This window comes from Urocitellus parryii, chromosome 6, assembly GCF_045843805.1.
Source record: "Urocitellus parryii isolate mUroPar1 chromosome 6, mUroPar1.hap1, whole genome shotgun sequence".
NCBI lineage: Eukaryota > Metazoa > Chordata > Mammalia > Rodentia > Sciuridae > Urocitellus > Urocitellus parryii.
The window spans coordinates 108,619,958-108,642,383 of record NC_135536.1 but is presented as its reverse complement, the minus strand read 5'-3'; the positions used below and the strand labels follow the sequence as shown (position 1 = coordinate 108,642,383).

At 37.3% G+C, this 22,426-nt stretch overlaps 1 protein-coding gene across 1 annotated transcript; it reads left to right on the top strand.

Annotated features, from left to right (window-relative positions):
• Positions 1–937: 937 nt before the first annotated feature.
• On the top strand, positions 938–19,929 carry Ciao2a (cytosolic iron-sulfur assembly component 2A). Its single transcript, XM_026384837.2, has 5 exons — positions 938–1,291; positions 5,634–5,798; positions 11,927–11,976; positions 14,673–14,718; positions 18,706–19,929. Exons 1-5 carry the CDS (start codon positions 1,132–1,134, stop codon positions 18,801–18,803), a joined length of 519 nt encoding a protein of 172 aa, XP_026240622.1. The 5' UTR covers positions 938–1,131; the 3' UTR covers positions 18,804–19,929.
• Positions 19,930–22,426: the final 2,497 nt, after the last annotated feature.

Here is a 22,426-nt window from a genome sequence, read left to right as displayed (position 1 = left end):
ACCGGAATTTAAAGATATGGGACATGTTGTCATATGATGCTGCTGCAAGATACTCCTAACTTTATTTTCAATAGAGATGAAACTTTCACCAACATTGACAAAAAGTTTTGTTTCTAACTGCAAATCCCTCAACATCGGGTTCACTCCTTCACAGGTGTGTGAGCTGTCCAAGGGCAGGGGGCCATATCTTTGTAAAGACGTGGTGCCTACATATCTCATATGACAAATTAAGTACCTAATAAATATTTGAGCTTTGGATGACGGGATGGATGAATAAAACAACATCGTCAACCTTGTAACTGATACCCATCACAGTTATAAACACCAGAGGACTTAAGATTTTCTTTTTAGGGTGGCGACTTCCATTATGTCACTGTTGGGCACATTAAACAAGGTTCTCTCCTTGCAAGTCGTCTTTGAAGGCTATTGGCAAAAACATTATCCGTGGCGGAGAGTTGTGCTGAATTGAGTCCACAGGAACGAGAAAACCTAAAGGTTGCCCCCTTCCCACCGCCATGGTTAACTTTCCTAACTGGACTCCCAAGATATCCCACTTCGCCGCAACGGAAACCCACTTCCGGCCTGATCAGGAAGTAAGAAAGAGTTTGGCTGGAAGCAGCTCCCTTAAAGAAATAGCTGTAAAGAGTCTTCGTGTTAGAAACTTCTTAACTGTAACTTTAAAGCGTGTCTGTGTTACAAAACAAGTTCTCCTGTTCCCTACCTCTTCAACATTCATCTTTAGTGTATCCCGGGTGCTGAGTGAGGCACTCAGTGACGGGTAACAGACCGTTACATTCCACCCCCACTACGAACTACAAATCCCAGAATACAGTTCGCTGTCTTCCAAAGAAAACGTCCCCTACATCCCAGCATGCAATACTCCTCAAGGGTCGCGAGGAAGTTTTCTTGTCCTGCCGAAACCGAGCAAAGCATGCAGGGGCAAGTAGTTCTTGCGTTTCCCTTCCCTAGGTCCTTCGCGCTTGTCTGTCCGGTCCCGCCTATTCTCTGCTCCCCTAAACCTTTGCACTTGTCTTGACCATTTGAAGATCAGGAAGTTGATAAATCCTGAGGCCTGCTGCAGAGAGACGGTGGCTCAGATAGGACAGTCGCCAGGAATGGCGGAGCGTCAGAATGGAGTGGGTGTTGAGGCTGCTTTCTTGGACGCTGAACGGAGCCCGGTGGCCCTTAGGCCTCTCTGAGCAGGGAGCTGCCCAGTGGCCCTTAGGCCTCTCTGAGCAGGGAGCTGCTCGGCGGCACCGGATCATGGAAGAGAAAGCGCTAGAGGTTTATGGTAATTAATTTTACCCAGTGCAGCTTTTGGCGTTGTATGTGGAATTGGTGGGGGAGGCGAAGGGAACCAGGGCCTCACCTGAGGGCTGGGAGTGGACACCTGTTTTTTTGCCGGATCTAGTGGATGGGAAGCGTTTTCTTCGGGATCCTAAATCACACAGAATGGAAGTCCTTCTAGCAGCGGGCTCTTCCTAAACTTGGGGCAAGCTGAGTCTGGTAGTCTTAACCGGTTTTATTTCTCTTCTTTGCCATCCATGCCCTAGTGCCTAGTGTGGACTGAAATTACAAGAACTGTGGGCAGAGCAGAGGTCAAGGGTGCTTAGTTAGGAAGCAGAGCTGTCTTGATTACACCCCTTGAGTTTTTTTCCTTCCCTAGCTCCTGGACTCGCACTCTCACCACTTCTGTGAGCACTGCTATGATTGGGGACTGGCCCAAGGTCACAGCCACTCTTTTTTATGACAGATTCAATACCCATAGGTCCCAGAAGACGACAAGATAGGCTTCTTATAGCAAGGCCTGGAATTTACAGTTCATTAACACAGTCAAACTGTGTTTTATATGTATGCATACATATATACACACATATGTGTGTTCTCCACTGTATATATTTAATAGTCCCCTCTTGGGACTGTCTTCAATATACAGATAAAGAAACAAAGGCTTTGAGTGGTTAAACAACTACTTGGAGGTCACACTGTCAGTAAGGACCTAAGCAAAAATTAAAGCCCATGTCTTCTTATTCCAAAGGTGCACTTTTGCACTTTTCACTTCACAATTGCTATTCCCTCCTCCCCCTCTCTCCCTCCCTCTCTATCCCCTCTCCCTCTCTCTCCTTATGTAGTATTATTTTTGAAAACCAAAAAAAAAAACTCCATATAAGAAGAGATCTAACTATAACAATATAAACGTAACTGGGGCAAGGATATAAGCCAGTAGAAGAAAGTGAGGGATGGGAAAGACCTTTGGAGTTAGTCTGGTTTACTTTTCTCTTGGTAGAGGCTGGAATACTTAACCCCAGCCAAATGGTAATTATGGGTGTACTGATCTCCACAAAGCAGATGAACACATTCCTGGCCTGCCAAACCTTTATCTATAGCTTTTAGGAACTGCAGGGCCCTGGAGACACAACTTTGGAAGACAGATGATTCTAGTCCTGAAACTTAAGAGAAACCTATATATGCAAAAATATAGTATGTAGTAGAAGACATGGACTTCAAAAAGAGATATAGAAGTTCATGGGAAGATGAGAGTCTCTGAGGGAATCTGAAAAGAATTTAAAAGAAGGAGCCACTTGAGTTGAGCAAGAATAGTTGGGACCTGAATATGTAGTGGGTCAAGAGGGCATTCTAAACCTAGGAGACTGGAGCAAAAGTATGGAGATTGGAAGATAACATAGCTAGGGAAAAGGAGATAGATGGAGCTAAAGGGCAGGTTTTGAGGTTACAGGTGGAGGTGTGGCTGAATGTTTTAGATAGGTTGGAATTGGATACTGAAGCTTTTAAATATAAATGAAGACTCAGTATCAGTGCAGAGCCGTGGAAAAGACACAAGGAATGTGAGGAGAGCAACATTGATTTCTTTTAAAAGAAACCAATCCAAAACTTCTGAAACCACTAGAAAGCTAGAGAAGTTAAATAAGGAGTGAGATTTAACTTCAGGGTTTAGAGGCATATAAAGAACATAGTATAAGCCAGGCACAGTGGTACAAATCTGTAATCCCAGCTATTCAGGAGGGTGAGGCAGGATTGCAAATCTGAGGCCAGCCTTAGCAATTTAGTGAGACTGCCTGAACATTAAAAACAAACAAACAACAACAACAACAAATTATGTAATTCAGGTGTAGAGCATCCCTGGGTTCAATCCCCAGTATATGTCTCTCCCCCTCCCCCTGCAAATACCAAATAGTACAACTTGGGCAAATGAACTATACAGGGAGAAAGTCCGGGGAGGGTAAAAAAAAAAAAAAAAAAACACTTTCAAAAAACCCTGTTTCTATAAATCCCATGATAACACAGCTCCTGTAAGAGAAGCTATATCGTCTTACCTGCCTATATTTTAAAATTCCATTTCTCTTTAAGAATAAGCCCAGGAGATAGCTGGGGAGAAGGTAGAGTTTGATTGATTTTTCCCAGTTGTATTTCTGATTACAGGAGAGCTATAAATAATAGAACAAAGCCTGAGGCTTAAGATCAAGCCTATCCTACCTAAAATTCTACTTTTATCCTTTCTATATCATTGTTTCTTTTTTATCATTTTCTGCATGTAGCCTCAGTGAGAAGGGAATCTTGTCCACTCCATGACCAACCAAGGCTCCCACATTTTGGGGGTGGGGGGTACCGGGTACTGGGGCACTTGACACATCCCTAGCCCTATTTTGCATTTTATTTAGAGACAGGGTCTCACTGAGTTGCTTAGCACCTTGCTTTTGCTGAGGCTGGCTTTGAACTCACTATCCTCCTGCCTCAGCCTCCCGAGCTGCTGGGATTACAGGCCTGCACTACCACACCGGGCCAGGCTCCCACATTCTTAGTCCCATTCCCTTCTGCTTAAATTTACCAGTATCCCCCTACCCCTTTATATTTTCAAACCTCTCTTATTGTGTTTGATCCTTCCCTTTGGGTTATATAACTTACTCAGATTTCTTCTATCCTTGTCTTTGTTCTAGCTTTCTTGTAAAGCTAGAACTGGTCTTTCTCTGCCCTTTTATCCCCACTGCCAAGGCCCTAGGAACACATTTTCAGTTCCTACTTACTTCTTTTGCAAGCTGGCTTTGGCCCTTTTCTGCTGAAACTGGTATTATTATTATTTTTTAATGGTACTGAGGATTGAACCCAGGGGCACTTTACCACTGAACTATATCTTCAGCCCTTTTAATTAATTAATTAATTAATTAATTTTTGTAGTTGTAGATGGACAGCATGCCTTTATGGTATTATTTATTTTTATGTGGTGCTGAGGATTGAATCCAGTGCCTCACACATGTGAAGCAAGTGCTCTGTCACTGAGCTACAGCCCCAGCCTCTGTATTTTTAATATTTGAGACAGGGACTCACTAAGTTGCTGAGGCTGGCCTTGAACTTCTGATCTTCCTGCATCAGCCTCCTGAATTGCTGAGATTACAGGCATGTGCCACCACACCTTTTGAAACTGCTTTCTTGTAGTTGACTTCCTCGGTGACAAATCAAAGATCTGTTTTAGCTCTTGTCAGCTTAATTCAGCATTTGATGTTTCTTCTAGCTTTTCTTTCTCATTCTAATCCTTAAATGTTCCCAAGGATCCCATCCCTAGATTTCTTTCCCTTTATACAAATGATTCTCAAACTGAGCTACACGTAAGATAACCTGAGAAATTTTTTAAACTCTCAGTTCTAAGACTGTACCCTAACCAATTAAATCAGAATCCCTCAGACATTAGTTTTTGTTTCAAGGGCAAAGTTCTACTCAGTCTTTGTGAATCCCATGGGTTCAACAACCAGTCTAGTTTGGTATCCTTTTAAACCCTATGGCACAGTTCAACATTTGCTGGAAAATTCCATTGGCTTGCCCCTTGACACACCTCAAAATCACTATGTATCAATTGTCCCAGACCCCACCCAAATTTCTTCCTTGTTTTGTTTATTTTTATTCTATTGGTGCTCTCTTCGACACTTGGACCTAAAATCTGAGTCTATTTCCTTGTCTTCTGCATTCAAAGGGGTGACAAATGCTGTTGATTCTGTCTCTGAAATTACTTCTTCATCTGTCCCTTCCTCTGGTACCATCATGTGCTGATTTTAGGGCCAGCTTTTTCAGTTAATATCACTAGCTCTATTCTTTAATTCTGAGTCTGGTAGCTGATGGATGAATCACCAGCTGACAACACAGTGCTATTCATGTCCCTTCCTTGTTCCCATCTTAAGGACTGCCTGATGCCTGTAGCCAGTTATAAAAGACCCTTGGTAGTCTGGCCCAACCCTTATATTCTAATCTTCACTTATGCTGGATTCTAAGTAAATGAAACTTGACATATTACCTATTTCTATAGGCTTGATTTCAAATTGCACTTCTATAAAGCCTAAAACAATATTCTTCCAACCCAGTAATTCCTCTTGAGCTCCCATAACACATTTCCCATTCTTATTATATTCTATCTGCAATGTTGCTTCCAAGAAACTCAATGTGGTTTACTAATGATCCAAGAAAATAATTGTCTCAAAAGGAAACCAGTAGTAGAAATCTGTCAGAAGCCTAAAAATTGCTGTAATACTTGCTTAAAAAGAAGTCAGTGCTTAGAATTGGCAAAATCATTCCTATTTAGAATATTCATATCTTAATGTAATATCTTGTCTCTGATGATTTTTTAGATTTGATTCGAACTATCCGGGATCCAGAAAAGCCCAATACTTTAGAAGAACTGGAAGTGGTAACAGAGAGTTGCGTGAAGGTTCAGAAGATAAATGAAGAAGACTATCTGGTTATTATCAGGTTCACGCCAACAGTACCTCATTGCTCTTTGGCAACTCTTATTGGTAAGATTATATGTGCATATGTGTAAATTCTAAATTATTCATGTGACATTGACTCAAAATAACAATTTGTATCATGTATCACACTTTATGGTTTTCAGAATATTTTCATTTATTCTTCTTCTGTCATTTTCACAATTAGCACTTGAGACAGTTAAAATACTATTATCTTCATTTTATAGATGAGGAATTGGAAACTCAGAGAGTTCAAATCACTTGCTCGGAATCCAATAGACAAGAAATGGTGAAGGTGAGACTTAACCCCAAGTCTCCTGACTCCAAATCTCTTTCTCTAGTTATCTCTCAGTATTTCTCTTAGGTATGCATGGTCACAGTTGACAGAGGGCGGGTATAGGATAGATATTCTAGTTGTGGACATTGAATGGCTGCTGTCAGACTAGCCCTGGTGATGCCATCACCATCTTCTCTGTTCAGCTTCTCTGTTGCCTTCCAATAGTATGAGCATGAAAGTGTTAGAAAGGTTATGTTTTTGTTAGTTTGTTTTGGTGGTGTTTGACATTGAACCCTGGTCTTTCATATACTCTAGAAACACTCTTCCACTGAGCTATTTTCTGAACCCTCAGAAAGGTTTTTTGTTTTGGTTTTGTAGTTATTGGGGATTTAACTGGAGGCTGCTCTACCACTGAGCTATATCCCAAGACCTTTTGTTTTGAGACAGTCTTGCTATTACTGAGGCTGGCCTTACACTTGCAATTTTACTGCCTCAGCCTAGCTGGGACTACAGGCATATATCAGTGTGCCTGCTTCTGGAAGGGTATTTTTTGAAGCAGGGTATTTTTTTCACTTGAGGCTGCAGTCTCAATATTTTGGATTAATTAGCAGTGCTTTGAATATATATGTTGTTATAAAGAATTTAAAGGTAATATAAAGGAATATTCCATTTGGTTTCTTTGAATTTGTACTTATTATAAAGAATATAAAGGAAATTTATTTCAAACTAAATGTTCCTCAGTAGAGGATTGATTGCAGTTATAAAAAAGAATGAAGAAACTCATTAATAATCAGTACCTACCCTTATGACATACTGTTAAGAAATAAAAATAAGCATAGTATTGCTACTGTTTACAGAAAAAAGGGCAAAAATAGCCAAATAGCCATATGTGGTGATACAAGCCTGTAATCCCAGTGACTTGGAAAGCTCTGACAGGAGAATTGCAAATTCAAGTCCAGTCTGGACAACTTAACCAGACCCTGTCTCAAAATAAAAAATTAAAGGGCTGGGGATGTAGCTCAGTGGTAAAGCACCCTGAAATAAAGCCCCATTAGTACTATACATTCACCAAAAAAAGGAAAAAAATAATTTGTATTTGTATGTATAGAAAGCCTCCATAAAAAATGAATAGCTATGATGGGTATAAGTGGGTAATAGTGGTGGTCGGAACTGGACAGATGGGGGACAGGATGAGATAGAGACTTTATATTGTCTTATGTTTAAATTTTCTGAACCATGGGAATAGATCATCTGTTGAAAGCAAACAAGTTTATAAAAATTGAAAAGGTGAGTAGTTTGTTATTGTTCGCACCATTGTGATTTAGTCCCTTTCTCGCTAGTAGAGCGCTTGCCTAGCACAGGCGGGACCTGGGTTCAATCCTCAGCACAAAGGCATTGGGTTGTGTCCATCTACACCTAAAAAATAAATAAATAAATATTTAAAAAAAATTTAATGCTAGGAAGAGTATTATTGAATGCATAGTTATTTTTTGTCAATAGAGAATTTCTGAACCAACAGATATTGGATATACTGCTACCATCCTGAGGAAGAGGGGGTATCTTAAAATATTTTGACAGATGAAAGTCTTTAAAATAGCAAATTCATTTTTAAAATTTGTTTTAGTTATTTATAGTTATTAGTAATTAGTTTTATAGTTATTAATTATTTTTTTTAGTTTATTTATTTTTATGTGACACTGAGGATCGAAACCAGGGCCTTGCCATGCTAGGCAAGTGATCTACTGCTGAGCCACAAACCCAGCCCCACAAATTCATTTTTTTGAAGTAACATTTATCTGAATTATAAAGTGGTATGTTTATTGTCAATCATTGTGAAACTTCACAACAAAAGTATAAAGAAGAAAATAAAATCAGTTGTCCTAAAAGAATATGTGCTTTGGGTTAAAATCCCAGCTCTGTCAGTTCTCCCATTTTGTAGCCTTGGGCAAGTTACTTAACTTTTCTTAGCTTCTTTCTTATCTGGGAAACAGGGACAGTAAAGATATTTAGATTTGTAAGGGTTAAGAAATAACAGCATGAAATATATTATTATTTTTTTTTTTGGTGCCTTATGCATGCTAGGTAAGTGCTCCACCACTGAGCTACACACCCCCCTCAGAAAATGTTTTCATAGTATTAGTCTTTAATTACATAGTCATATAGGTTACATGATAATCATATCTATATAATTATTACAACTATTTGGATTGCTTCTAGACTTTCACAATTATAAATAGTACTGTGATGAGCAACTGTATACATAAATATTTTTATAAATCTGATTATTATCTCAGGATAAATTTCTATAAGTGGAATCATTGGGTCAGTTAGTCTAAATACATTTAAGCCTTTGGCTTATATCATAAATACTTATCAAAAAGCTTATACTCATGCTTGTCTTGCATTTGTGAGGCACTGGGTGTGATTCTCAGCACCACATAAAAATAAATAGATAAATAAATAAATAAAACTCCACCCCAGGAATTAAAGAAATAATTCCATAGAAGAAAATATTATCATATATAAAATATTTATAATAAATTTAAAATAGTGAAATCTGGAAGAAACTATAACATCTATTAATAGGGAAATGGCAGCAATGTAATGTGCTTTCATATTGCTATTGAACATAAATATAAGCAAGGAATCAAAGTATCTGTATGAGAAATATAGACTGGGCACCATGGTCCACCCCTATAATCCCACCTACTTGGAAAGCTGACACAGGAGTATAATGAGACCTTCTTGAAATTACAAAAAAATAAATAAATAAAGTACTGAGGATGTAATACAGTGGTAGAGTGCCTTTGGGTTCACTCCTAAAGTACCAAAAATAAATAAATAAATGAGAGAGAAAAGTGTATGAGAAGATTTAAATGACAAGTTCAATTTGCATCATGAGTTCAATTATAGAAAAATTTATTTATGGAACAAATAGAGAGTGAATGAAATAAAAGTAACGCCTATGTGAGGATGCTAAGATGACATAATGGTTGATATTGCAAATGTTTATATATACTGAGCAAAGTTTTTTGTCAATTTTCTTGGCCCTTTTGATATGTGTTTCATTTAAGATTCTTGGCTTTTTAGAAGGCAATGTAGTAGGTATTCCAGTCAACACAGTTGGAAAACTCAGTGAAGAAAGTCCTATTTCTGTGTTGAGGGACATTTCTTATGAGCAGATAGTCCCAGTAGAAAAGGTACCAGAGTGATAAAAGTTCTAGCTTAGATTGTCACCTACTCAAAAGTTACCGTGGTGAATGATTTCATAGACAAGAAGACTCAAAGAGATCAAGTGAGTAGGCAGAAAACCAGTTGATGATCATTTATGTTGACATCTAGAAAGAATGACTGTAGGCAGCAGTGATCCTATCAGAAGGGCATAGGATTTGGAGTCTGAAGTTGTGGGTTCAACTTATACCTCTGCTACTTGTTAGCCATCAGATGTTGAACAAATTGCTGTACAATGCAAATGATAGAACAGTAAAGCTAATGTTTATTGTACACTTGTGTGCTGGGTACTGTTTTAAGCTTGTTGCTTAACAGTTTATTCCCAATAGCAGCTCTATACATTGGGATACTAATATAATACCTGTTTTACAGATGAAGAAACAAGCTCAGAGAGATTGAGTAACTTGCCCAGGGACACGGCTAATGTATAGTGGAGCCACTTTTCAACCCAGAGTATCTCAATTATGATGTAGTGCCTTTTTTGAGGATAATGATGCTCAAGGGAGTGCTTTGTGGGTGCTGGGGTAGAAGCTCAGCGGTAAAGCACTTGCCTAGCATGTGCAAGGCCCTGGTTTCAATCCCTAGCACCTCAAAACAAAACAAAAAGTGTTTTGTGAATTGTAAAATAGTTATTAATTTATTTTATGGGTGAAGCATTTCCCACAGCAATGAGATCACATATGGATGCTCATATGGTACACAAATAAATTAAGGAAACAATATGGGGGCCAGGAGAATAGAACACTTCTGCATATGCTTTAAGGCAGATCCTCTAAAGGTAGACTGTGTTAAGGAAATGATATCTTTTCTTTAGAGTCCTCTAATATTTATTAAGAACTATTGCTTGTTTGTTTTCCTGATGCCAGAGACCAACTGTAGGACCTCAGTATGCTAGGTAAGCACTCTACCGCTAAGATACACCCTCAGCCCCTAGAGTTACTGAATTTGAGGCTCTAAGCTGGGCACAGTCTGATTATATCTTATCTAATCTTTTTCCCTATTCTGGAATCTTTCAAAAGATTCTGTTGGAAACTTAATGGTACTTATAATATAAAAAATAGGGAATAGGGTTGTGGCTGAGTGGGAGAGTGCTTGCCTCTCATGTGTGAGGCCCAGGGTTTGATTCTCAGCACCATATATAAATAAACAAATAAAATAAAGGTATTGTGTCCATCAACAACTAAAAAATAAATTTAAAAAAATTAATTCATTCATTTCACAGCCTCCCAAAGATAGGTAGTTGGACAATTATACTTTGCTATGTTAGGATGGTTTGGGGTTTTATTATTAATATTTATTTTTAATAAGCCAAAATACTAATAAATTCTTTTATAGCATAAAAATCCTTTATCATTAGTTGGGACAGGAAATAAACTGCTCCAAATAGAAGGCTATAAAATTAAGGAAAGGAATCTATTTGACTCTTATTTTTTCGTGACTTATTATTGAAGCACTTTCTCTTCATAATAAGAGCAGTCTGATTTATCTTCTGTTGTCTAAGAGTATGGATTTAGTCAAAAATTGATTTGAGATTGATTATGTTATGTGCATCTATAAATATGGCATAGTAAATCCCACTATTATGTATAATTATAATGCACCAATAATAAATAAATATTTATTTATTTATTTTTAACTTGGAGATGCAGGAGAAGTTGGACATTGGCACTGAGGATCTGTTCCAAGTCCAGTTTTAATTACTTTTCTTTCATTCTCTTTCTTATTTATTTATTTATGTCATACTAGAATTGAACCCAAGAGTGCTCTATCACTGAGCTGTTATCACCAACCCTTCTATTTTTAAATTTTACCTTGAGACAGTGTCTTGCTAAGTTGCAGAGGCTGTCCTTGAACTTGCAATCCTCAACTAGAAAAAGAAATTATGAAACTGAGGCTTAGCTATGGTGACAAACTGAACTTCAGTGGAGGTTGTTTTAGGATAGTAATTATTTATAGTTTACAAGCATAAAGAATTCCCACTTCAAGGGCTGGGGATATAACTCAGTTCATAGAGTGCTTGTCTTGCATACACAAGGCCATGGGTTCAATCCCTAGCACCATAAGAAAAAAAAAAAAGAATTCCCACTTAAAGAAGTTTCATTTGGCCCTTTTTAAATGACTCTTACTTGGTTTTATAATTTTTTATTTATTCATTTTTTTAATGTGGCTGGGGATTGAATCCAAGGCTTCCAGTGTGCTAGGTAAGGGCTCTACCAATGAGCCATATACCCAGCTCCTTTTACTTGTTTTTAAATTTTTGCATTGCCTAGCTTGTTGTGAACATTCAATAAAGTTTAGTGAATTAATTGACCTTTGCTAGAAGGCTAATTGATATAATAGAAAAGGCATGAATTTTGTAGTGGTCCTGGGTTCGCTTCCCAATGTGACAGCTTGGGCAACTTACATTGAGACTGGTTTCATAATTTGTAGAATGGGGTTAGTAATGCCTAGTTTACTGGATTATCACGAGGAATACATAAAATTGTGTATTAATTTTCCTAGAATGGTGCCAAGCTAGGGCACCTTACTACCTTCTGTGCTGGATTTAGCAAAGCACTTTTTCAGTTCCTATATTATATGAGAACACATAACACAGCTATATGGTTTTTTTAAAGAATCAAGAAGAGATGAAGAAATAATTAGAGGATTTCTTTTTCCTCTTCCACAGGGCTATGCTTAAGAGTAAAACTTCAGCGGTGTTTGCCATTTAAGCACAAGGTAAGAAAAATGTTTCATTCTTGTCTTGAACCCAGGGACTCACACATGCTAGACATGTGCTCCACAACTAAGCCACATCTGCAGCCCATGTTGTTGTATTTTATAACTGCTCTGTTCCAGATATAATTCATACATATTATATAATTCACATATTTAGAGTATACCATTCATTGGGTTTTAGTATATTCATAGAATTGTGCAGCCCTCACTCTAATCAATTTTAGTATGTTTTCATCACTCCCAAAAGAAACCCTATCCCCATTAGCAGTCATTTCCCTTTTATTCTGAACCCTCCTCCGTCTCTGGGCAATCACCTATCTATATTCTGTCTCTATAAATTTGTCTATTTTACATACTTCATTTAAATGATATTATACAGTGTAGCTTTTGTGTCTGACTTCTTTGTCTTGGCATGCTTTCAAGGTTCTTTCATGTTTTAGCGTGTATCAGTGTTTCCTTGCCTTATAATATTCCATTGTATGAATATGCCACATCTTATTTACCTCTTCGTCATCTATTGGACATTTGCTTGTTTCTACCTTTGTCTGTTTTGTTTTTAATGAAAAATGCTACTCTGAACATTTGTGTACATGTTTTTGTATGGGCATGTTTTTGTCTTTTCCACCTAGGAATAGAATTGCTGGGTCAATAACTCTATGACCATACCATTTTACATTTTTACCAGTAGTTCCAATTTCTCTGCATTCTCACCAACATTTATTATTGTCATGTCTCTTTTTTTTATGTGTGTGTATGGTACTGGGTATTGAACCCCGGGCCTTGTGCATGTGAGGCAAGCACTCTACCGATTGAATTATATCCCCAGCCCTGCTCAGATTTTTTTATGGCCTAAATGCAATTGTTTTCAGAGAATGTTCATAAGAAGCTAAAAGAAATTATATTCAGCTGTTGTTGAAGGAAATATCCTGTAAATGTCAATTAAGTCCATTTGATTGATAGTATGAATTAACTCTGTAGTATCTGTGTTGATTTTTATGTCTGGATGACCTGTCAGTGTATTGAAATCACCCAGTATTATTATATTGGGGCCCGAGACTTTATGTCAAATAGTGTTTGTTTTATATAGTTACGTGCACCAGTGGTTGGGGAATAAATATTTAATATCATTATATTTTCTTGTTGGATTATTCTGTTTTCTAATATATAGTGTCCTTCTTTGTCTCTGATTTTGGCTTGAAATTTACTTTGTTAGATATAAGAAGAGCTACTCCTATTTGCTTTTGGGTTTCATTTGTATGTAATACCATTGCATCCTTCACTTTAAGCATGTGGATGTCTTTGCCTATGAGGTTTGTTTCTTGAAGGCAGTGTATAACTGGGTCTTGTTTCATCATTCAGTCTGAGTTGCACATAATTTTTAACCAAAGTAAATGAAAGTGGAGTTATCCTATACCCATGGCTTGTGGTCTAGATAACAATGTTATGCCACTAGGAAATTGTGTATGGTACTTTGTCTTTTAAGAGAGATTATATGAAATGATCTCTAAGGTCCCTTTAGCTATAATAGATTATAATATTTTTCATGAAAAGTATTTATCTCAGTAGTGAATAAGTAAGAATTAGTTCATGTTTCAGTGTTCTGTGGAAAGCATGCTTTCTTTTCTTTTTTAATTTTTTAGTTGTAGATGAGCATAATACCTTTATCTTATTTATTTATTTATTTTTATGTGGTGCTGAGAATTGAACCCAGTGCCTCACATATGTCAAGCAAGTGCTAAGCCACAAGGCCAACCGCGAGAGCATGCTTTCTTAACCACAAGATTTGCAGTGATTTTGTAGGTTGTCTCAAAAGCTCTAGGGCTTAGAGGCTAACTAATTTGTAGGGGTGCAGCAGGGCCAGGAGGAATAGCTTAACCAATATTATACTTGAGAAAAAGTGCAGCAAAATAATAGAGGATAAGAAAAGGAAGATGCTAAAATTGTATATATTGTGATCCCATTTTTCTAAAACAAATAATGAAAAGAAACTTCCAACTGTGTGTGTGTGTGTGTGTGTGTGTGTGTGTGTGAGAGAGAGAGAGAGAGAGAGAGAGAGAGAGAGAGAGATGTATATAAGTCTACATGAGTATAGAGAAAAATATCTAAGAAACTACATGAAATTGTTAATGTGGCTTTCCCTGGGAGTGGCGCAGGAGGTGGTTTAGATATTTATTTGGAAAGAAGTAGAGTACAGGGGAAAGATATTCCTGAATAAAACAACACATATGAGATTTCATTTGTATAAAATTGTGTTTATGTGTATTCATTAAAAAAATCATGAAGGGCTGGGGATGTGGCTCAAGCAGTAGCGCGCTCGCCTGGCATGCGTGCGGCCCGGGTTCGATCCTCAGCACCACATACAAAGAAAGATGTTGTGTCCGCCGAGAACTGAAAAATAAATATTAAAATTCTCTTTCTCTCCTCTCTCTCTAAAAGAAAAAAAAAAGAATAATAAAAAAAATCATGAAAATGCCCCCTGCAGGATCTCCTCAGTTGAACAAAATATTATTAATTTCAGTCTTTGTTTTAGAAAAGAATGTGAGTGATTTGAGCCTAAGTCTTTAATGTCTGAAACAGGATTTAGGCTTTCATCCCAAATTCCAAACATGTAGATTCTTGAGTCCACTGCACATTCTGCCTCACTCTGTCATCTTAGAATGCTCTAATGCTTTGTTTCTATTATTTTTTCTTCCTAGTTGGAAATCTACATTTCTGAAGGAACTCACTCAACAGAAGAAGATAGTAAGTGAATCTGGAAATATTAAAAACAACTACAGATAGTATTTTAGATTGGATACTGGGTTATTCTACCAGCCAAATATCTACTGGATCACTTACAGTATACTGTCAGTTATTTGGTCCTTATTCACAGACTGTAAAATACAGGCATTTGAAAGTGGTGTTTTTTTCAACCAGGACTCTGGATGAACTGTAGTCCGTGGATATTAATTGGCTTGGGCCAGAGACTGAACTTCTGTAAATGGTATCCAGCTCTAGGGACCTTGACTTTTGAGCTCAAGGACATAATTCTGTTCTTTGATGGCAGGTAGAGAGTTGTGTACTTCAAATTGGAGGTCTTGTGATAAAAGCATTAGGGAATTGGAATAGGTGCTGTCTCTTTGAGTTACTGTGTTAGAATAAGAGTGGAGAATCTTTTTTATGTTTAGAATCTCTAGCCTACAATGAGAAATCAACAAATAACTGCTTAAAAATCACAGAGGTGGGGAGTGGGGTTGTGGCTCAGTGGTAGAGCGCTTGCCTAGCACGTGTGAGGTGCTGGGTTTGATCCTCAGCACCACATAAAAATAAATAAATAAAATAAAGATATTGTGTCCAATTACAACTAAAATTTTTTTTTTTTTAAATCACAGAGGCAGGATTTGGGAAATGCAAAAGAGTTCCAATTGGTCCGTGTACCAAATTTTTTTTATTTATTCTTTTTAGTATAAATAAAAAATGCAGAATGTATCTTGACATATTATACAAACATGGAGTATAACTTATTCTAATTAGGATCTATCTCATTCTTGTGGTTGTACATGATGTGGAGTTTCACTGGTGGTATCTGTATGTTAAATTAAAAACAGAATTCTGAGCCAGGTTCAGGGATACATGCCTATAATCTCAACTATTATATATGCCTATAATCCCAGAGGGTAAGGCATGAATATTTCAAGTTTGAGGCCAGCCTGGGCAACTTAGCAAGACCCTGTTTCAAAATAAAATTTTAAAATGTGTAGGAATGCAGCTCAGTGGTGGAGCATTTATATAGTGTATACAAGGTCCTGGGTTCCATCCCCAGTACCACAAAGATATAAAAAATAAATTAATTAATTAAAAATAAATACATAAAAACAGAATTTTGTACAAATGATAGAGCACAATAATGAGAAATATATATATATATATATATATATATATATATATATATAATGTATGGCTATACTAAGCTTTCATCATTAAATTAATTGGAAAGGCAAAAGACATGAGAAGAAGAGATAGCAATATAGAAAGCAATAGTGGGGCTGGGATTGTGGCTCAGTGATAGAGTGCTCACCAGCACATGCGAGGCCCTGGGTTTGATCCTCAGCACCACATATAAATAAAATGAAGGTATTGTGTCAACTACAATTAACATTTTAAAAAAAAAAAAAAGATTGTTTAAAAAAAAAAGAGCAATAGTAAGGTAGGTAGGTAGGTAGAAAAAAACAGTGACTCCACAAGGCTGGGAGAGATTTATCAGAGGAAAAATAAAAGTACAAAGAAAAGAGATGCAGAGAAGAAAACCTCCTACTTTCACAGCAACAGTCTGTTAAGGAAACATTTTGAGTACTGTTATGAAAACTATAAGGTCATGTCCTATTTTCAAAATTCCGGACTTATAGATCATCATTCTCCTCATGGGCTGAGTTTATCCAAACCCTATAAACTGAGGGCTTCTACCTCTAATTTAAAAAATAGTAAGCTGGAGATGTAGTTTAATGGTAGAGCACTTGCCTGGCATGCTCGAGATCCTGGATTTGATCTTGCCACCAAAAAAATAAATAGGTAAATAAACCATGTGCCATGGTACGTGCCTGTTGTCCCAGCTACTCAGTAGGATCACTTGAGCCCTGGAGTTTGAAGCCATCCTGAGCAAGACCCCATCTCAAAAAATTAAATAATAAAGTAATAAAGTAAACTTTAAAAGAGTTTAAGTACCCTTAATCCACTCACTTTATCCTTTTTTTCCTCATTTTTTAATTGGTCCATTATAGTTGTGCATATTGATGAAATCTGTTGTTATATATTTGTACATGCACATAATACAACAATATAATTTGGCCAATATCATTCCCCAGCATTTCCCCTTTCCCTCCTCTCCTTCCCTGGCTTTTTTTTTTGTACTGGGGATTGAACTCAGGGGTGCTCTACCACTGAGCTACATCCCCAGCCCTTCTTATTTTTTAAATTTTGAGATAGGGTCTCACTAAGTTGCTTAAGGCCTTGCCAAGTTGCTGAGCCTGGCCTCAAATTTGGGATTCTCCTGCCTCAGCCTCCCGAGTCTTTGTGATTACAGGTGTGCACCACCATGCTCAGCCTTGGGTTATCCTTTTGAAAGTCCTCTAAACTATAGGACTTTGTGTGTGTGTGTGTGTGTGTGTGTGTGTGTGTGTGTGTGTTGCTAGGGATTGAATCCATGGCCTTGTAAATGTGAGGCAAGCACTCTACCAACTGAGCTATAGCCCCAGCCCTAAACTATAGAATTTTATAAGAATAATAATATTGAGTTTTACAATTTTGGTTTTTCATTTTTAATTGTTTACCAAATGCTTTCTATGTATCCACAAAGTTAAACTGTTGAGATATGTACCTGCCCATGTAGAGCCTACATTTTCATAGAAGAAATAGAATAAGTTGTATTTGTTGACACAGGAGTGTGTGTGCGTGCACGCTTGTGCGTATATGTGTGTGTGCATGCATGTATCAGTACTAGGGATTGAATCTAGAGTTTCACAAGTCTAGGCAAGCACTGTACCATTGAGCTACTTCCCCAGCACTTTAAAAAAAAATTATTTTTGAGACAAGGACTTGCTAAGTTTCCCAGGCTGATCTTAAATTTATGATCCTCCTGCCTTAGCCTCTTGAGTAGCTGCGGTTACAGGTATGTGTCACCATGCCTGACTGTGAGTATGTTCTCTACATGAGAAAACCCAGAAAAATCAATTCTCATTAGGAATATGTATATCTTTCTTTTGAACTCTTCTATTAAAATCACTATTAGTGGGGGCTGGGGTTGTGGCTCAGTGGTAGAGCGCTTGCCTAGCACGGGCAAGAACCTTGGTTCAATCCTCAGCACCACATAAAAATAAATAAATAATTAAAAATAAATATATAAAAAAGATCACTATTAGTAAATTGTAGACAACAAAATGAGCCAATAGCTTTATTATGTGAAGATCCATGCAAGCTGATTTTAAAAAAAAAAGACCCAGTAGATTAATAGAAAGAAATATTATCAGAAAATTCACACAAGAAGAACTCATCAGTAAACATGGAAAATGTTCTATCACTCTTAATCAAGGAAATGCAAATTACAGTGATAATATGGAGCTATCTTTTACTTCTTGTTTTATATGTGCATTTAGGTGTATTTGTTTTTATTACTAAAACCAGCTATTGGCAAAATTATAGCTAATGTATTGTTTTTGAAAATGTAAATAGGTAAATAATTTTGGAAAAAAATCAGTAATATACATCAAACCATAGCAATACTTATACCCTTTGTTCTTACAATCACACTTTAATTTTTTTGTAAAAAGAAGAAAAAAGAAAAGGCAATAATTTTAAGTTTTTTAAAAGATCTTAATTGGATTTATATTTTATTCTAGATCAGGCAACATGCAGAAAACTTTATGCTTAAAGTTGTTTATTATATTTAAGTATCCTGTAGTTTAGAAAATAGGCTTAAGGGGAAAAAACAGCCATTTCCAAAATTGTGTTTACTCTAAATATAACTGTATAGAAATGGCCAACAATTGGAAATAAAGAAATTTAAAATAGTTGTAGTAGGGTTATGAGTAATATTTTTAAGTCTGCCTTCTAGTCCTTGGAAATTGCATTTAAGTCGTCAAAAACAGCTTTAAATTCTCAAGGAGTTAAATTCTTTGTTTTAGTAGGCTAATAAAAATACTATATGGTCCTCTGTATTGACATAGTTCTACTAACTTTTGTTTGTGCGTTTTGCAGTCAACAAGCAGATAAATGACAAAGAGCGAGTGGCAGCTGCGATGGAGAACCCCAACTTACGGGAAATTGTGGAACAGTGTGTCCTTGAACCTGACTAATAGCTGTTGTAATTACTGAACTGTAATTATTTGATAGATTTGTTTAAACTCTTTGTAAAATGTATGAGACTCATGTTTAATACATAAATGATTTGTACCTCAAAGCATTTTTAAAAGGATTATTTCCAAGCAAGTTATAGTTATAAAGTAGGACCTAATTTGTTCAGTGAATAACATTCTCAGGATTTATAACACTTAAGTGATCAGACAGAAAAATATTTTCTAGTTATTATGGTGTAAGATGAGTTACTATTTTTCTGATGCCCATTCTGATACAACTACTTTTCATGTCAAGTCTCTATTGTGCCCAAATGTATTTGATTTAAATCATTACTGTAAAATAAATAAAACAGATGATTCTTATAATGTTTCACTTTAGAATTTTGTTGAATTGTAAATTCCACTGTAAGTGTCAATTCCTCAAAGATATTTTCAAAACTTTATTTTGCTGATTATTATATAGTATCAGATCCCAAAACCAAAAGGAACCCTTAAGATTGGACCCTGTGGGCTGGAGTTGTAGCTCAGTGGTAGAGCGCTTGCCTTGTATGCTTGAGGCCGTGGGTTCGATCCTCAGCACCACATAAAAATAAATAAATAAAAATAAAGATATTGTGTCCAACTACAATTAAAAAATATATTAAAAAAAAAAAGATTGGACCCTGCTTTTCTTCAAGGAGAATCCTGGATACATTTAAATGGAAGGAACACATGTGAAGGTCAGCTGACTTACACAATTTTGAAGATCAAGAAGTCCCCCAAAGGCCTAGAGATGTACCTTAAAGAGAGTGGGCTTACCTAGAGTTCAGAAGGTCCTTGGTTTGATCCCTAGCACTGAAAAAAGAATCCCTCCAAGGGGAGCATGTAAAACATGTTTAGGATGCTTGAAACTCTGAATTTTATTTATTTATTTATTTTTTTTTTTGAGAGAGAGAGAGAGAGAGAGAGAATTTTTTAATATTTATTTTTTAGTTTTCGGCGGACACAATATCTTTGTTTGTATGTGGTGCTGAGGATCGAACCCGGGCCGCACGCATGCCAGGCGAACGCGCTACGGCTTGAGCCACATCCCCAGCCCGAAACTCTGAATTTAATTCCTAGCACCACCAAAATAAATAAATAGATTGGGAGACATTTGTATTTTATTTTGTTTATCAAAGAAGTTTTTATTAAATCAAACTAAATGTATGGTCTATTCTTTATTTATATTTTGTTCAGTTTATTTTAGGGGTTAATGGTCATTTGAAGTGTAGCAGGTTACAGTAGGCAGCCTTCAAGATAGACTCCAATGATCCTCACTTCATGGTGTTTGTGCCCTTGAATATAGTCTCTTCCATATTGAATCAGAGCTGACAGTTATGCCTAACGTGGAATGGCAGAGGTGACAGTGTGTAACTTCTAGTCTAGATCATAAAGGTGTTGCTACTTTTGCCTTTGTCTCTTGGATTGCTCATTCTGCCAGAATCTGGCTGCCATGTCATGAGAATATTGAAGCAACCCTATGGAAAATTCTACAAGGAAAGGAAGTGAGGACTCCCACCATGAACTAGCACCAACTTGCAAACCATGGGAGTGAACCATGTTGGAAGTAATCTCCAGCCTCAGTCAGGTTGACAGATTGACTGGAAACTCATGAAAGAAACCTCTGGTAAGCCAAAACTGCTGGGATAAGCCACTCCCAAATTCCTGACCCAGAGAAGCTCTGAGAGATGATAAATACTTGTTATTTATACTTCTAAATTTTGGGGACTCTTTGTTATGAAGCTAATGTAGAAGGTATACCTGTGCTGAGTGCCAATTCTCATTATGTCAGAAGTGGGAGGGAGGTGACATCTCTAACTACCTGTCTATAAATGAGAGGCCCAGAAAATTGGTGCCCCAATCCAGCCTAAGAAAGAAAGTGGAGCTGTGCTGAAGGCTGGGGTATGACTCCAACCTCAGAAACCTAGAGAGCAAGAGAAGGCAAACTAATTATTTTGAATGCAGAGTCATACCGGAATGTATTTCATGGACCCTGCTGTGGAGTCATACTTGACATAGTCCAGTAGCCGTCATCAGGGCCAACAAGACCTCCGCAGATAACATCTGGACATGTAACTGCCTGGTACCTTGGGACTGAGTGAAGATAGCAGCCAGGGTGGAAATGGATCTGCCAAGATCAAGAGGCTCAGTAGAAACCCCTGGTGAACCTGCCAAGAGAAAAAGCAGTTCTTATCACCAGGTAGGCCTGGAGAGCACAAAGCCAACTAGCTAAGTAGTAACTGTCCTATCTCTTTAGAATTTCCCTTGCTTCCAATTTTGAAGGCAGTGGTAGAATAACTTCCAAGTCAAGAGTTAGGAGGACAGAAAAGGAACCATCCATCTCTCCACTGTAGATCTGAGCCTGAAGCAAGCTCAAGTTGGCAGATTTAATGCCAAGTGTGTAGTTATGACTATTAGTTGTGACCAGATACTTTAATGAAGGATTGTATGATTTAAAAAAGTGACAGGAAGTGGTTGGGGTGTAACTTAGTGGTGGAACACTTGCTTAGGGTACAGGAGGCCCTGGGTTTGATCCCCAGTACCAAAAAGAAAAATGACAGACTTATCTGACAGAAATCCTGTTTCTTTTCAAATCTACACCCATGGGCAGAGGAAATCATGCCCTCTCAACAAAGCTTCAAACCATAGTGGTAGAGGTGGGGTGAAATTACAACTAATTTTTGTGCAACATACTGGTTATAGAAGTTCTGTTGAGAGGCTAGGGTTGTGGCTCAGTGGTAGAGCTCTTGCCTAGCACATGTGAGGCACTGGGTTTGATCCTCAGCACCAGATAAAAATAAAGTTATTGTGCCCATGTACCATTAAAAATTAAAAAAAGAAGAAGAAGAAGAAGTTGTGTTGAAATCATTCTGACTTCTGCTGAGGCTCTGTACTGTAGGGATGTCTCAGCACAGCATTTTCCTTGTGTTCTTCCTTTCCGTTGAGATAATACTAGGTTTGTGGAAATGTGTCAGTTCTCAATCTTTGGCTATAAAAGTTCCCATTGGCTCCTCTTTTTTACTCTATTTCTTTAAAAATCTGTTGCCCAGCTTACAGAAGTAATGAAATTTTCCTAATTTTTATGATTTGGGGATTTTTACTTAAGGATTTGCTAGTATATATTAAGATATGCCTTTGTGGGGTGCATGCCTGTCATCCCAGCATCTTAGGAAGTCAAGGCAGGAGAATTCAAGGTCAATCTCAGCAATTTAGTGAGGCCCTAAATTGAAGGCCCTAAGCAACTTGGTGTGACCTTGTCTCAAAAAATAGAAAAGGCCGGGATGTGGCTCAGTGGTTAAGCACCCCTGGGTTCCTGGGTTTAATCCCTATACCCTCCCCCCCAAAAAAGATATGGCTTTCATTTTTATTTATTTATTTATTTATGAGATGGAGGGGGTGGTCTCAATGTGTTTCCCAGGCTGGCTTCAAACTCCTAGACTCATGATCCTCCTACCTCAGCCTCCTAAGTAGCTGGGACTACAGGTATGTACCATTGTGTCCAACTTGTGTTCCTATTTTTTAATCATAATTTTAATGTCTTCTTTCTAAATTATAAATCTTTCTGAATTGCAAATCAAAGTTTCTTAGAATCAACATTTCTT